The sequence below is a fragment of the Notolepis coatsorum genome, assembly GCF_963971535.1.
Source record: "Notolepis coatsorum genome assembly, chromosome: 11".
Classification (NCBI taxonomy): domain Eukaryota; kingdom Metazoa; phylum Chordata; class Actinopteri; order Aulopiformes; family Paralepididae; genus Notolepis; species Notolepis coatsorum.
This window is the reverse complement of record NC_140175.1, coordinates 38907767-38925039: the sequence shown is the minus strand read 5'-3', so window position 1 is coordinate 38925039 and position 17273 is coordinate 38907767. Positions and strand designations below refer to the sequence as shown.

The window sequence follows — 17273 nt, the reverse complement described above, 5'->3', positions numbered from 1 at the left end:
TCCTCGGCGGGGAGCTAACGCTACGTTAATGCTTCTCTCAAGCAGATCAATGGCGGCATTGCCGGAAGTAAAAAAAATAATAAACGCTTGCCGATTGGTGGTAACAGCAGAGGCGGGTGCAAGCGGTGTGACGTAATTGGCAGAATCGCCTGTCATTCAATCAAAATTGTTCTATTGCATTGGTTGAGACAAGAGCTCTGGTTGAGTATCCAGCAACAGCCCGGCAGAGACCATACTGGTTGAGCCGAGCGATCTCACTCGGGGGACGCGCCGCTTCACATCGCCTCACCGTTGTTGCGCCTGCTTTATTTTTTTTCACCGAACGTTCGAACCCATTAATTAAAGTCCGAATGTCAGCTTAACGAACGAACGTTCGAACGTTCGAACGTTCGGGCTCAGCCTTAGTTTCCAGTACCCAGCATTGGATCAATAAATGCAATCGATATTTGGAATGGCGATCAGGAATTGGAATAACCTTTTTGGAGAACATCTGATCTGAGGTAAGGAATCTATTTTACCAGTCTTGGGATAATCAGAGATATTTTCACCTATATATCAGCGTGTGCCATATGTGTGTGTGTGTGTGTGTGTGTGTGTGTGTGTGTGTGTGTGTGTGTGTGTGTGTGTGTGTGTGTGTGTGAGTGTGTGTGTGTGTGATCAGGAAATAAGATAATCGATTTTCAGTCCGCTTCTATAGTGTGCATAAGTACACATATACTATCAATAATCTAGCATTTATTTGAAAACGATTCATAAACAGGCAGAAAAATGACAACGTGTTTTGTGTATTCCAGTGTATTCCAGTAAAGGGCGATTATCACAGAATTATCACAGAATCTTTATTTTTGTCTGAAATGTTTTTCAGAAAAAAAATGTTGCCTATTTTTTTAGAGAATTTTTTTTGCCGATTTTGCCAGTTTTTTGGGCGAAAATGGGCAGATTTTGTAACTATTTTTTTTTTTTTACTTTATTTCGGTTTTAGGGTTAGGGTTAGGTTAGATGCATCCATCTGTATGGAGAATGGGAGGGGTTTGTCTGATGTTAAGGCCTTGAGAACATCACCCACTGCCTTTGGAGCAAGGACCAGAGCCTCTACCTTTGTTCTTCCTAAAGTAATTTTCTTCACTATTTTGGAATCATGTAGAATCTTTTGATTGAGCTTGTTTTTTAATTTTTTTATTTATCATTTAGAATTGCATTTATTTCATATTCGACGCAGACGGTAGGCTATATATAGCACATTTTGTTAGGTTTTCAGTTTTCAATCCATAATAAGTTAACAGAAAAAATAAGTACACAACCACATTATTTCAACCTAATAAAACTATGTTTATTGTCATTGTTTTAAGAACACAAGGTGACTTGGTAATACTCACATTTTGAGTAAAAAGAATCCCACTGGTCACAATGGTGACCGTAATAATGTTTTTGTTATAAGGCTCTGAAAATGTTACTGAATGATGTATCAATGTATTTCCAGCTAAATTGAAATAATAAAGGCTCTCAATTAAATATGTGTAGTGTCACATGACCAGAACACAGCTCAGTCGTCGCAAGGTTTAACTGAGGCTAACGTTAACATGATGGCACACCCTCCTCCAATCCCTCCACCGGAGCAAGGCCAGAGAGAGAGGAGAGGAGAGAGAGAGGAGAGGAGAGGAGAGGAGAGGAGAGGAGAGGAGAGGAGAGGAGAGGAGAGGAGAGGAGAGGAGAGGAGAGGAGAGGAGAGGAGAGGAGAGGAGAGGAGAGGAGAGGAGAGGGAGAGAGAGGAGAGGAGAGAGAGAGAGGGAGAGGAGGAGAGGAGAGAGAGAGAGAGAGAGAGAGAGAGAGAGAGAATGAATGAATGAAAACTTTATTTAACAGATTGCAGAATGGGTACAATACAGTACGGCTCAATACATACAATTGTTAAGGGGATGCAGACCTGAGAAAGACGTTTGTCTTGTTTCCATCAGGGTCCCCCATTTTCAATTCATATGGACATTTATGACATACACAACATACATGACATTTATGGCATAGGGACATATAGGTATTTAGTACTGATACATTTGTGACATAGGCGGTATTCAAGAAAGACGTTCAAGTTAACATGCTGCAGTGCCATGTGTAGGAAAATAAACAGCTGCCTACCTGAGATCCCTGGCACTGTTTTGCTTTACTGAGCTCCGTTATCTGGGGGCTGTGTTGGTTGGTCCCTTTAAGCTGCACACCGGAGCATCTTTTAATCCAGCTGTTTGCTGTTCTCTGATATTTTCGGACATTTCGTTGATGCGTCGCTCGACACTTCGAGCTGACATGGGGATATCTTTTATCCTTGATTTGATTGTCTCTTTGTTTGGCAAGCCTTCAACATAAGTACACACAGCACGGTCCTTCTGACACACAAACCCGTAGTAGTCTGTCCACGAGGGCTGGAATGCCCGAATTTCCTTTGCTTTAACTTTCTTAGCTGTGCATCATGACAGAATGCAACCGCGGCAGCACTGTGTGATTTTACCTGTGAACTGCGCGAGGCCAGCTGACTGCTGGGATGTACCATGTATTAGCTGTCATAGGGGTGTGCAAACCAGTCAACTTACAAAAAAGAGCCTGTTGGAGGATTTCAACAAGATAAATGCGACAACAGTGCAAAATATTTCACTATAATATTTCAAAGCGAAGTAAAAAAAAATTATTATTATTATTTTTGATCACTGGGGCACAGCTGATCAACACTGGGGCACGTGCCCCAGTGATAGTGGTCTAAATACGCCGATGGTTTATGCGTTCGCAAATATGAGAGCTCTGTCATTGAATAGAGCGTTGGCACGCAGCAGGGTTCCTAGGCACCGCATGGCTGGCACGGAAAGTGTTAAAACCTCCAGACCGCAGTTCTATTTCAATTTGTGGCCAGTGGTCAGTCAATGGCCAGTTAAGACTGACCAGCCTCTGCTATAGCCACAAAATAGCGGCACGCACACACAGGGGCGTAGCTGGGGGGGGGGGGGGGGGGGTAGCTTAGGATGATTCCAAGGGCCCAGCACTGGGGGGGGGGGGGGGGGGGGGGGGGGGCCAAAAAAAAAAAGACATCACTCAGGTGTATTATTGATGCTCTCATTGATACTATGTTTGTTTCTGAAGTGTGTGTGTGTGTGTGGGATATATAGAGAGAGAGGGGGGGCTTTGGTAGACTATTGCATTGGTCCATTCATTGAAGATGAACGCAATGCGACATCCTTTACTAGGCTCACCCACCAACAGTGCAGGTGCTGAACTGCTGATCCGAATGTATAGGTAAAAACCATATTATGCGTTTTCATCAATAAAAAAATGGCCAAAAAAATTTCCGCTCGCGCGCTCGCATTCACTGGGGGCCTACAAATACATTCTTTCATGGGGCCCAGAATCTGGAGCTACATCCCTGCGCACACACACACTCTCTCTCTCCCCAGTGTAGCCAGGGCTGAGTCTGTTCTGGGGGCCAGCAGTTCTCCTGAGGCTTGCAGCTCTCTTGGGCCTATCTCAAGTGGATGCTGTGTCAGGGCCAGGCGAGCAGATAACACTGCCGTTCCTGCTGGCTGGAGCTGCCTTTAGCCCTGGAGAACACTGGCCCTCAGAGAGAGGCCATCAGATAGACCGAGGGAGGGAGGGTGGAGGTGCAGCCCGCCTATAGGCCTGTATATCTCTGTATGGGGATTAACCGCTATCACGGGCGGTGTACCCTCCTTCCCCTGTCTAGTCGCGCTCTGTTCCCAGAGCTGGAGAGCAGACAGTACAGGACCATATCTGGATGTTACTCAATCAAAGTGGAGCGAGAGGTTTCGTAACTATCCGGTGAGGAGGAATGCAATCCAAGAAAATCCCACATTTATATATTAGTTATTAATTATATATATATATATATATAACACTTAGGATAATGTTGAAAGATTACAATCAATAAACCCAGAGGTATTTGTTCCAATAAGGATAGAGACGATTCATGTTGTTATGAATCATCATCATAAACCACAATGTAAACTGAGTAAGTGTTGCAGGGCTTCCTTGCTTAGAAACAATAGCTGTGCATGTTTTATGAATTGACATAGGAAGACCCCCACTCCCACCCCATGAAAAACAACAGTGCTCTGGCGTGTCTCCATGGTGACCCAGACGTGTTTGAACCGAATACAGTACCTAGCCTACCTACCTACCACCCATCTTCCTCTACCGTCAGCATGCAGACGACTGGAAGCCACAAATCTTCATGGTGGAAGAGCCGGTCCACAGATAGCTCTGGCCATAGATAACCTATGATAGCAGCACGGTATATCATCAAACAACAGCTAGTGTCCTAACCATCTCCAGATGGTAGCGTGGCGTCCCACTCTCCGTCATAGGGGAACAATGACAGCTGTTAAGAACTCTGTCCCTGTACAGGTTGTTTGCGTTTGTGTAGTTTTTGTCTCAACGGACAATGGCTGTTGCTTATTCTTCTTAGCACATCTCTCCATGCCACTCACAAACACAGATCACGTCGTAGATTTATGTGTGATGTGGGTTAGAGTTGATCAGCTTTCAATTCAAAATATGAAGAAATTGCAGTTTACTTGCTATTCATTCTCAAGGTTGACACAGGCAACCAAATGCTCACTGCATTTTGACATGTACACATAGCTTACTGTAACCCTAATTAACTACTATACCATTCTCATCTGTTCTCCGAACATCAGTGCATGAGTCATTGTTTAAAGAATGTTTAACTGCCTACAATTAAAATATTCCCTTTAAAAACAAAACTCTGAGTTAGCTGATCATTAAAGAGTACATTTTGGACCCCAAGCCCCGTTTCCTAACTTACCAATGATGTTGTTGAGTCCTTTCTCAGCACCGTTCATACTGGACACCTGCAGCTCTGGCTAGTTATCCACAAAGTCAATGGGGCCTCACTGCGGTCTGTACAAGCCCTGAAATAGCACATTGGGTGCATAATGGACCCACCTTTTCATCACCATTTTACACGGATACAAATCTTTATGATTGAAATTAATAGTATTCATAATACTATATAGGCTACATACGGTAATACTGAAGCACCACCAAACTGATGCAAGTTAGGCTACATGAAGATGGGGTATTTTTGAGGAAATAATGACAAAAAAACAAATCACCTTTATCATATTAAATAGTTGGCGTTACTGTGAGTTCTTAGTCAGGCGTTTATTTTTACCACTAGGCCTACATCACTAAACATTAGAAGACTTTGGTCTGCCCGTGTATGTTTTTATATAAAAAACATAAATGTGACTCCTACCTCCTAAATGTGAAATTACTGGTGTTCTGTGACCTGACGTACCTGGTGAGCCCCAGTAGGCATGTTGTGGAAAACTGGCAATTAAAATCCATATATTATTTGAACTATAATCATATCCAAACATCAATGATCAAAAGCAAAATGTAAACACAGAAGAAATACCAGAAGGAATTTGAAACAACAAAAGCTACAGCGTGTACATACGGCATCTATAGCTCCATGACCTTGCCTCATATCATTTGCTTGCCGTGTTGATCACACTTTAAATGACAACCAATGTTCAACAAAGAGAGATTATGTATCTCAGTGAGTCATTGGGCTTTAGAAGTCGTTGCTGAAAGAAACGTTCCCTTAATACCCTTTATTCTAGAAACCTTTCATCCCCGCAAAACAGTTGGCCTTGAGTCAATCTTTCAACACCCTCTCGTTGCATTGGTTCACATGAACACAGAACGTTTGGTGATGCCTCGTTATAATCGCTGGAGATCTTTGGCTTGTTGCACCACCTTGTGGGGAGATTCATCTATTGCACACCATCCAATAGGCTCAAATTCTTCTAATAGCCACGTCTCAACCCAGCTCCTGTGACAGGGTCTCCGCCTCTGGCCTGATGTAACATTTCATGACTTTTCGGTGGTGCATTTTAATCACAGTTGGCCTTGCTGTGGAAATGTGGGCATACATTACTCATTCACATTACTCAAATAATATCAAAGTCCTTGGGTTTTGATGGAACTCCATTAGGAACCAGACCCAGGTTTCTAATCAAACAGAGGGGGTTAGTGGTGACTACTGCCCACCTGGACACTACCAACAATGCTGTGGATGATATTGACAATGACAAGGATGCTATGAATACCCATGATGCCGTGGTTGGAAACAAACAGCTATAGCATGTAAGCAGCGATGCCCTTGATGCCAGGAACCAAGAGAACACTGTCCTGGAGAACAAGAGAACACCGTCCTGGCCCTTAACTGCAAAATTGTTGCTCTAGAACAGTGGTTCTCAATATGGAGTCCACGGACACCCAGGGGTACTTGAGGAGGTCCCATACGCATAGAGAACATACTATTGAAGAATGACTATTCTGAGCAGAAGTTTAACTTGTATCACTCCTACTACATCAGAGTTATGGTACTCTGGAATAAATAAAAATCTAATGACAAAAACCTTCTGGATGGGGGGGGGGGGTCCCTGGGACAAAATGGGTAACCTGGTGTTGCAATTTGAGGGTCCTTGAGAGAAAAAGGGAGAACCACTGCTCTAGAACACCCAAAGCCCCTTTTAACTGATGGTGAGCAGCCAAGTGGTCATGGAGTATAGTGACAATAGTTCTATACTATAGGCGTCAAACAGAGAAAACGGCAGAATCCATCTGGAACACAATGAGCTAGCATGTCAACAGTGCATACAAAGATGGCTCCTGAGAAAACATATACAGTAGGCTACATAATAGCCATAATTAATTTATAATTCATTGAAAATCTAAGCCCTTTATCAATTCCATCCAATACCTGACTGACATCTCATTATCTGCTATCACACTGTGGCATTTTATGACATTTCAATGAATACATGACAGAGAGATCATTACGGTCACATCTGTATTAGCAGTTAATTAATAATATACAAATACAAACATTTAATTTCTTACACTGTCAATAGAGTTTAGTGCAGATCAATCTGCAGAACACAAGTATAGTGAAAGTCCTGTTCGTCAACATGTTTTTCAGAGGTGCTCCTAAATATATTGACCTCTGTTACGGACTGATGCTTTGTGTCACACAACAGAGTTCTGTGGAGGTTCTGAGTAAAAAAAAAAGAAGAAGAAAAAAAAGGATTCTCAGCAGAAACAGTTTCCTCATCTCTATCTAACCTCCATCCAACATCTTGATCCAGATCATGATGAGTGAGACTCTCCATCCAACATCTTAACCTCTTAACTGGCACCGACCCGGCCCGGGACGTTTTAAGGACGATTTGCCCACCGGCGTGACGCGCCACTTGGGTGTGCATATTTTTAATACAATTATATATCAAATTAAAGCCCTATTTGTTGCCTGTCGATATGTGAGGCGTGAGCCGAAGTACACGGCAGACTTTAAAAATTTTCGAATACCACTCCCGACTCCCAACGCTCTAGCTCCGTCAATCATTTGGCGATCTCGAAAATGATTGGACAGGGTTGTTGTAACCAATGAGTGTGGCTTTTCAATGCTACCCCACGTGGGTGAGAAAATCAGGGATCTAGGTGAAAAGTCACAAGCGCAAACAGGAAGAGAAATGTCTTCCGATTGCATTGGAGTCAATGAGGAAATGGTTTTCTGCAGCGCTTTTTTTCTTCTCTTTTTACCAAAATAGCTCATAATCACTCACACAAGTTCAGGCATACAGGTGGACACACACAACTTCAGGCTATGGACCCAGGGTGTTTTTTCAGCCATACCAATTTTTTTGGAAATATACTTTTGGATATTGCAACTACTACAGAAAAACTTACAACTCAAGTTCAGACCTATGTTACTCTATTTCAAGTTAATTCTCTTTATTGTATCAGAAACTTCTGAATGTTATCTTTCAAAATAGACCAGGCTCATGCATGTGCTATAAGTATAAAGTATAGTATTTTGGTTTGCAAAAGAAGTATGCAGTCCTCAAGTTCAAGTTAAAAAATTGCCACTTTTGGGGGCGCCAGGAGGTTAATCGAGATCATGACTGAAACTATGGTGAGACTCACCATCCAACATCTTGATCCAGATCAGGACTGAAACTATGGTGAGAGACTCACCATCCAACATCTTGATCCAGATCAGGACTGAAACTATGGTGAGAGACTCACCATCCAACATCTTGATCCAGATCAGGACTGAAACTATGGTTAGAAACTCTCCATCAAACTCTTTGACTCTACGTCCAACCGAGCCCCCTCCATCTCCCCTAGTTTCCACCATGCCATCCCTCACTGACCACTCTGTCTCACCCTCATCTCACTCCTCCCTCCCTCACATTTTCTTCCTCATCTTGCCCTTCTTTTGAGCACCCCGTCCGAAGCCGGACTTCTTGATGTCGTTGAGGCGCTGTTTGCCCTTGCCCTTGAGCTTCTTGAGGCCTCCGCTCTGTAGGAACCTTTGCTTCTCCTGCTTCTTGCGCTCCTTGAGGATCTGGTCGCGAGTTTTCAGCTCAGACTGGTCCCCGCGACCACCGCCCTTCTGCGATGGCCCCGGAGGGCCCTGGGACGAGTGGCCTCCCCGGCCTCGACCGCGACCTGGGAGAGAAAGAGAAGAGGGGTGAACTGGGTGAGGAGGGCCATACACGGGTAATTGGTATGTTTTTATTTTATTTTTATAAACCTTATAACCAAGCATGTGGACTAAGACGTTCTTCTTTACAGCAAAGGCCTGGAGGAGTAGTTGTCTTCTACTGTTGCCCACTGAGCAGCTTCACCAGAGAAGTTGGGGATTTGATGCCTTGCTCAAGGGCACTTTGGCGGTAAATATAGCTTACTTTCTGGCTGCAGCACATTAGGGCTGAACAATTAATCAAAATGTAAGCAAAATCTCAATATGGCCTAATAGTGCAATACCAACATCACAGGAAGCTGCAATATTTGTTAAATGTCCCCTATTGTAAAAAAATTCTTTTCCAGGGTTTTGCATTGTTTTCAAGCAATGTGGGGTAGTACCAACACTGACAAAATTAGAAATCTGTACCAAAGCCATTCTGAAATCACGCTGACGTGAATAGGCGCTGATCTGCCACCGCCTGCCCACAATCAACTGTGATACGTTGAAATTTTGAGCAAAATGGAGCGAGTGGAAATAATGCAGAAGAGGTTTCGACAGCAGAGTTGCCACCTTCAGCTGTTCCACTGTCAGCACTTCCTCAAAAGTGACAGCATAGCTCCAGAGTGCTTTGGTCGAAATAAATCCCAGCTTTCCCCCCTGCGCTGTTTCTATGTGCAGTTAAAGCTTCAATAATTCTAATAAGCTTTGCAATGCATCCTCGTTATTCCTGATGCCCACGAACGTTAAGCCGCTAGCTAGCCAACCCAGTCACACAGACAGAGAAGACAGCAGGTCCACTCGTAAAAAAGGGTGGGAGGGATACTCACTCTCTCTCTCTCAAATTATATTTGAAATTAGTTTCAAAACGGTTGCACCCTGATTAAAATAAGAAAATCTACTGTACATACAGTAGATTTCATTATCTGTTCTTATGCACGCCTGGTGATACTAAATCCAAATTGAACTCGGGCATTTGAAATATAAGATTTGGCACAATCCATAAATGTGCGAATTGGCTATAATAAGGTAATTTATAAGCCTGCTATTCTATAATAATATTTCAAATTGCATTGGTCCGGATGGGAGAATTCAGTACTGTATCTACAAAACCTTCTGTTTAATCATATTCCCTTTATTAATTTCCTTAGATTTTTTGTACACATGATCTCAAGAAGGTACTGAAAAAAAAAAGACATCACTCAGGTGTATTATTGATGCTCTCATTGATACTATGTTTGTTTCTGAAGTGTGTGTGTGTGTGTGGGATATATAGAGAGAGAGGGGGGGCTTTGGTAGACTATTGCATTGGTCCATTCATTGAAGATGAACGCAATGCGACATCCTTTACTAGGCTCACCCACCAACAGTGCAGGTGCTGAACTGCTGATCCGAATGTATAGGTAAAAACCATATTATGCGTTTTCATCAATAAAAAAATGGCCAAAAAAATTTCCGCTCGCGCGCTCGCATTCACTGGGGGCCTACAAATACATTCTTTCATGGGGCCCAGAATCTGGAGCTACATCCCTGCGCACACACACACTCTCTCTCTCCCCAGTGTAGCCAGGGCTGAGTCTGTTCTGGGGGCCAGCAGTTCTCCTGAGGCTTGCAGCTCTCTTGGGCCTATCTCAAGTGGATGCTGTGTCAGGGCCAGGCGAGCAGATAACACTGCCGTTCCTGCTGGCTGGAGCTGCCTTTAGCCCTGGAGAACACTGGCCCTCAGAGAGAGGCCATCAGATAGACCGAGGGAGGGAGGGTGGAGGTGCAGCCCGCCTATAGGCCTGTATATCTCTGTATGGGGATTAACCGCTATCACGGGCGGTGTACCCTCCTTCCCCTGTCTAGTCGCGCTCTGTTCCCAGAGCTGGAGAGCAGACAGTACAGGACCATATCTGGATGTTACTCAATCAAAGTGGAGCGAGAGGTTTCGTAACTATCCGGTGAGGAGGAATGCAATCCAAGAAAATCCCACATTTATATATTAGTTATTAATTATATATATATATATATATAACACTTAGGATAATGTTGAAAGATTACAATCAATAAACCCAGAGGTATTTGTTCCAATAAGGATAGAGACGATTCATGTTGTTATGAATCATCATCATAAACCACAATGTAAACTGAGTAAGTGTTGCAGGGCTTCCTTGCTTAGAAACAATAGCTGTGCATGTTTTATGAATTGACATAGGAAGACCCCCACTCCCACCCCATGAAAAACAACAGTGCTCTGGCGTGTCTCCATGGTGACCCAGACGTGTTTGAACCGAATACAGTACCTAGCCTACCTACCTACCACCCATCTTCCTCTACCGTCAGCATGCAGACGACTGGAAGCCACAAATCTTCATGGTGGAAGAGCCGGTCCACAGATAGCTCTGGCCATAGATAACCTATGATAGCAGCACGGTATATCATCAAACAACAGCTAGTGTCCTAACCATCTCCAGATGGTAGCGTGGCGTCCCACTCTCCGTCATAGGGGAACAATGACAGCTGTTAAGAACTCTGTCCCTGTACAGGTTGTTTGCGTTTGTGTAGTTTTTGTCTCAACGGACAATGGCTGTTGCTTATTCTTCTTAGCACATCTCTCCATGCCACTCACAAACACAGATCACGTCGTAGATTTATGTGTGATGTGGGTTAGAGTTGATCAGCTTTCAATTCAAAATATGAAGAAATTGCAGTTTACTTGCTATTCATTCTCAAGGTTGACACAGGCAACCAAATGCTCACTGCATTTTGACATGTACACATAGCTTACTGTAACCCTAATTAACTACTATACCATTCTCATCTGTTCTCCGAACATCAGTGCATGAGTCATTGTTTAAAGAATGTTTAACTGCCTACAATTAAAATATTCCCTTTAAAAACAAAACTCTGAGTTAGCTGATCATTAAAGAGTACATTTTGGACCCCAAGCCCCGTTTCCTAACTTACCAATGATGTTGTTGAGTCCTTTCTCAGCACCGTTCATACTGGACACCTGCAGCTCTGGCTAGTTATCCACAAAGTCAATGGGGCCTCACTGCGGTCTGTACAAGCCCTGAAATAGCACATTGGGTGCATAATGGACCCACCTTTTCATCACCATTTTACACGGATACAAATCTTTATGATTGAAATTAATAGTATTCATAATACTATATAGGCTACATACGGTAATACTGAAGCACCACCAAACTGATGCAAGTTAGGCTACATGAAGATGGGGTATTTTTGAGGAAATAATGACAAAAAAACAAATCACCTTTATCATATTAAATAGTTGGCGTTACTGTGAGTTCTTAGTCAGGCGTTTATTTTTACCACTAGGCCTACATCACTAAACATTAGAAGACTTTGGTCTGCCCGTGTATGTTTTTATATAAAAAACATAAATGTGACTCCTACCTCCTAAATGTGAAATTACTGGTGTTCTGTGACCTGACGTACCTGGTGAGCCCCAGTAGGCATGTTGTGGAAAACTGGCAATTAAAATCCATATATTATTTGAACTATAATCATATCCAAACATCAATGATCAAAAGCAAAATGTAAACACAGAAGAAATACCAGAAGGAATTTGAAACAACAAAAGCTACAGCGTGTACATACGGCATCTATAGCTCCATGACCTTGCCTCATATCATTTGCTTGCCGTGTTGATCACACTTTAAATGACAACCAATGTTCAACAAAGAGAGATTATGTATCTCAGTGAGTCATTGGGCTTTAGAAGTCGTTGCTGAAAGAAACGTTCCCTTAATACCCTTTATTCTAGAAACCTTTCATCCCCGCAAAACAGTTGGCCTTGAGTCAATCTTTCAACACCCTCTCGTTGCATTGGTTCACATGAACACAGAACGTTTGGTGATGCCTCGTTATAATCGCTGGAGATCTTTGGCTTGTTGCACCACCTTGTGGGGAGATTCATCTATTGCACACCATCCAATAGGCTCAAATTCTTCTAATAGCCACGTCTCAACCCAGCTCCTGTGACAGGGTCTCCGCCTCTGGCCTGATGTAACATTTCATGACTTTTCGGTGGTGCATTTTAATCACAGTTGGCCTTGCTGTGGAAATGTGGGCATACATTACTCATTCACATTACTCAAATAATATCAAAGTCCTTGGGTTTTGATGGAACTCCATTAGGAACCAGACCCAGGTTTCTAATCAAACAGAGGGGGTTAGTGGTGACTACTGCCCACCTGGACACTACCAACAATGCTGTGGATGATATTGACAATGACAAGGATGCTATGAATACCCATGATGCCGTGGTTGGAAACAAACAGCTATAGCATGTAAGCAGCGATGCCCTTGATGCCAGGAACCAAGAGAACACTGTCCTGGAGAACAAGAGAACACCGTCCTGGCCCTTAACTGCAAAATTGTTGCTCTAGAACAGTGGTTCTCAATATGGAGTCCACGGACACCCAGGGGTACTTGAGGAGGTCCCATACGCATAGAGAACATACTATTGAAGAATGACTATTCTGAGCAGAAGTTTAACTTGTATCACTCCTACTACATCAGAGTTATGGTACTCTGGAATAAATAAAAATCTAATGACAAAAACCTTCTGGATGGGGGGGGGGGGTCCCTGGGACAAAATGGGTAACCTGGTGTTGCAATTTGAGGGTCCTTGAGAGAAAAAGGGAGAACCACTGCTCTAGAACACCCAAAGCCCCTTTTAACTGATGGTGAGCAGCCAAGTGGTCATGGAGTATAGTGACAATAGTTCTATACTATAGGCGTCAAACAGAGAAAACGGCAGAATCCATCTGGAACACAATGAGCTAGCATGTCAACAGTGCATACAAAGATGGCTCCTGAGAAAACATATACAGTAGGCTACATAATAGCCATAATTAATTTATAATTCATTGAAAATCTAAGCCCTTTATCAATTCCATCCAATACCTGACTGACATCTCATTATCTGCTATCACACTGTGGCATTTTATGACATTTCAATGAATACATGACAGAGAGATCATTACGGTCACATCTGTATTAGCAGTTAATTAATAATATACAAATACAAACATTTAATTTCTTACACTGTCAATAGAGTTTAGTGCAGATCAATCTGCAGAACACAAGTATAGTGAAAGTCCTGTTCGTCAACATGTTTTTCAGAGGTGCTCCTAAATATATTGACCTCTGTTACGGACTGATGCTTTGTGTCACACAACAGAGTTCTGTGGAGGTTCTGAGTAAAAAAAAAAGAAGAAGAAAAAAAAGGATTCTCAGCAGAAACAGTTTCCTCATCTCTATCTAACCTCCATCCAACATCTTGATCCAGATCATGATGAGTGAGACTCTCCATCCAACATCTTAACCTCTTAACTGGCACCGACCCGGCCCGGGACGTTTTAAGGACGATTTGCCCACCGGCGTGACGCGCCACTTGGGTGTGCATATTTTTAATACAATTATATATCAAATTAAAGCCCTATTTGTTGCCTGTCGATATGTGAGGCGTGAGCCGAAGTACACGGCAGACTTTAAAAATTTTCGAATACCACTCCCGACTCCCAACGCTCTAGCTCCGTCAATCATTTGGCGATCTCGAAAATGATTGGACAGGGTTGTTGTAACCAATGAGTGTGGCTTTTCAATGCTACCCCACGTGGGTGAGAAAATCAGGGATCTAGGTGAAAAGTCACAAGCGCAAACAGGAAGAGAAATGTCTTCCGATTGCATTGGAGTCAATGAGGAAATGGTTTTCTGCAGCGCTTTTTTTCTTCTCTTTTTACCAAAATAGCTCATAATCACTCACACAAGTTCAGGCATACAGGTGGACACACACAACTTCAGGCTATGGACCCAGGGTGTTTTTTCAGCCATACCAATTTTTTTGGAAATATACTTTTGGATATTGCAACTACTACAGAAAAACTTACAACTCAAGTTCAGACCTATGTTACTCTATTTCAAGTTAATTCTCTTTATTGTATCAGAAACTTCTGAATGTTATCTTTCAAAATAGACCAGGCTCATGCATGTGCTATAAGTATAAAGTATAGTATTTTGGTTTGCAAAAGAAGTATGCAGTCCTCAAGTTCAAGTTAAAAAATTGCCACTTTTGGGGGCGCCAGGAGGTTAATCGAGATCATGACTGAAACTATGGTGAGACTCACCATCCAACATCTTGATCCAGATCAGGACTGAAACTATGGTGAGAGACTCACCATCCAACATCTTGATCCAGATCAGGACTGAAACTATGGTGAGAGACTCACCATCCAACATCTTGATCCAGATCAGGACTGAAACTATGGTTAGAAACTCTCCATCAAACTCTTTGACTCTACGTCCAACCGAGCCCCCTCCATCTCCCCTAGTTTCCACCATGCCATCCCTCACTGACCACTCTGTCTCACCCTCATCTCACTCCTCCCTCCCTCACATTTTCTTCCTCATCTTGCCCTTCTTTTGAGCACCCCGTCCGAAGCCGGACTTCTTGATGTCGTTGAGGCGCTGTTTGCCCTTGCCCTTGAGCTTCTTGAGGCCTCCGCTCTGTAGGAACCTTTGCTTCTCCTGCTTCTTGCGCTCCTTGAGGATCTGGTCGCGAGTTTTCAGCTCAGACTGGTCCCCGCGACCACCGCCCTTCTGCGATGGCCCCGGAGGGCCCTGGGACGAGTGGCCTCCCCGGCCTCGACCGCGACCTGGGAGAGAAAGAGAAGAGGGGTGAACTGGGTGAGGAGGGCCATACACGGGTAATTGGTATGTTTTTATTTTATTTTTATAAACCTTATAACCAAGCATGTGGACTAAGACGTTCTTCTTTACAGCAAAGGCCTGGAGGAGTAGTTGTCTTCTACTGTTGCCCACTGAGCAGCTTCACCAGAGAAGTTGGGGATTTGATGCCTTGCTCAAGGGCACTTTGGCGGTAAATATAGCTTACTTTCTGGCTGCAGCACATTAGGGCTGAACAATTAATCAAAATGTAAGCAAAATCTCAATATGGCCTAATAGTGCAATACCAACATCACAGGAAGCTGCAATATTTGTTAAATGTCCCCTATTGTAAAAAAATTCTTTTCCAGGGTTTTGCATTGTTTTCAAGCAATGTGGGGTAGTACCAACACTGACAAAATTAGAAATCTGTACCAAAGCCATTCTGAAATCACGCTGACGTGAATAGGCGCTGATCTGCCACCGCCTGCCCACAATCAACTGTGATACGTTGAAATTTTGAGCAAAATGGAGCGAGTGGAAATAATGCAGAAGAGGTTTCGACAGCAGAGTTGCCACCTTCAGCTGTTCCACTGTCAGCACTTCCTCAAAAGTGACAGCATAGCTCCAGAGTGCTTTGGTCGAAATAAATCCCAGCTTTCCCCCCTGCGCTGTTTCTATGTGCAGTTAAAGCTTCAATAATTCTAATAAGCTTTGCAATGCATCCTCGTTATTCCTGATGCCCACGAACGTTAAGCCGCTAGCTAGCCAACCCAGTCACACAGACAGAGAAGACAGCAGGTCCACTCGTAAAAAAGGGTGGGAGGGATACTCACTCTCTCTCTCTCAAATTATATTTGAAATTAGTTTCAAAACGGTTGCACCCTGATTAAAATAAGAAAATCTACTGTACATACAGTAGATTTCATTATCTGTTCTTATGCACGCCTGGTGATACTAAATCCAAATTGAACTCGGGCATTTGAAATATAAGATTTGGCACAATCCATAAATGTGCGAATTGGCTATAATAAGGTAATTTATAAGCCTGCTATTCTATAATAATATTTCAAATTGCATTGGTCCGGATGGGAGAATTCAGTACTGTATCTACAAAACCTTCTGTTTAATCATATTCCCTTTATTAATTTCCTTAGATTTTTTGTACACATGATCTCAAGAAGGTACTGAACGAGATCAGTGGCAGTTTTTCATGTCTGGTCATTATTAGCATGGTGTTATTCACGGTCAAAGATGCAAAGAAAAATCATAATTCATATTCTCCTTTGTTTCATCACAATTTAAGCAAGCCTAGTAATAGACACAATAATTCTGACTGTAGGTCCATAGATGTCCCTAGATACCAAGAATATGCAAATGGACCTTGTAGAAGTGGAGCAATATTCCATTTACTTATGTATTTTAGGTGGATTTTCAGAAAATAGGGCTCCGGGCTTAAGAGGTTAATATGCTTTTCAAAAATTATAAATAATGACACAGAAATTGCATATCACAATTTCACTTATTGCATCAGTAAAAATAATCACAATTAGATATTTCCCCTAATTGTTATTGAAAATAACTGAGAAAACTGGGACTGAGTTGCTAGGTAGTCAGTGGTTTGACGAGGTACCACTGCTTGCTTAGAAAACGTGCTTATACTAGTGATGCACAATATATCGGCCGCCGATATAATATCGGCCGATATGGCCGTTTTTGTACACATCGGTATCGGTCCGATATCAAGATATGGGCAGATATAAAAAAAATATATATAATTTAAAAAATTATTTACTTTTATTTTTTATTTATTTTTTAATATATACATGTTTTGGCCTTAAATTGTTTCAAAATATCAGTCATTTCTGAAAATAAGTTACAAAAGTAAAAAAAAAAAAAATGCGTTTTGGAAAATAGCTCTTTATTTGATTATCATAAAAAAGTGTTTTCTATACAGAGATATCGACATCGGTAAATATCGGTATCGGCCAGAACAGCAATATTAATATCGGTTATCGGTATCGGCCACAATTTTCAC

At 42.5% G+C, this 17273-nt stretch overlaps 1 protein-coding gene across 1 annotated transcript in view; it reads right to left on the bottom strand.

Annotated features, from left to right (window-relative positions):
- Positions 1-13560: 13560 nt before the first annotated feature.
- The window catches only part of ddx54 (DEAD (Asp-Glu-Ala-Asp) box polypeptide 54), a 30430-nt gene continuing 26717 nt past the window's right edge, over positions 13561-17273 (bottom strand). The window contains exon 20 of the mRNA XM_084324723.1: positions 13561-15225. Coding sequence (XP_084180849.1) covers positions 14963-15225 — 263 coding nt within the window. The 3' untranslated portion in view covers positions 13561-14962. The remainder of the gene's footprint in view (positions 15226-17273) is intronic.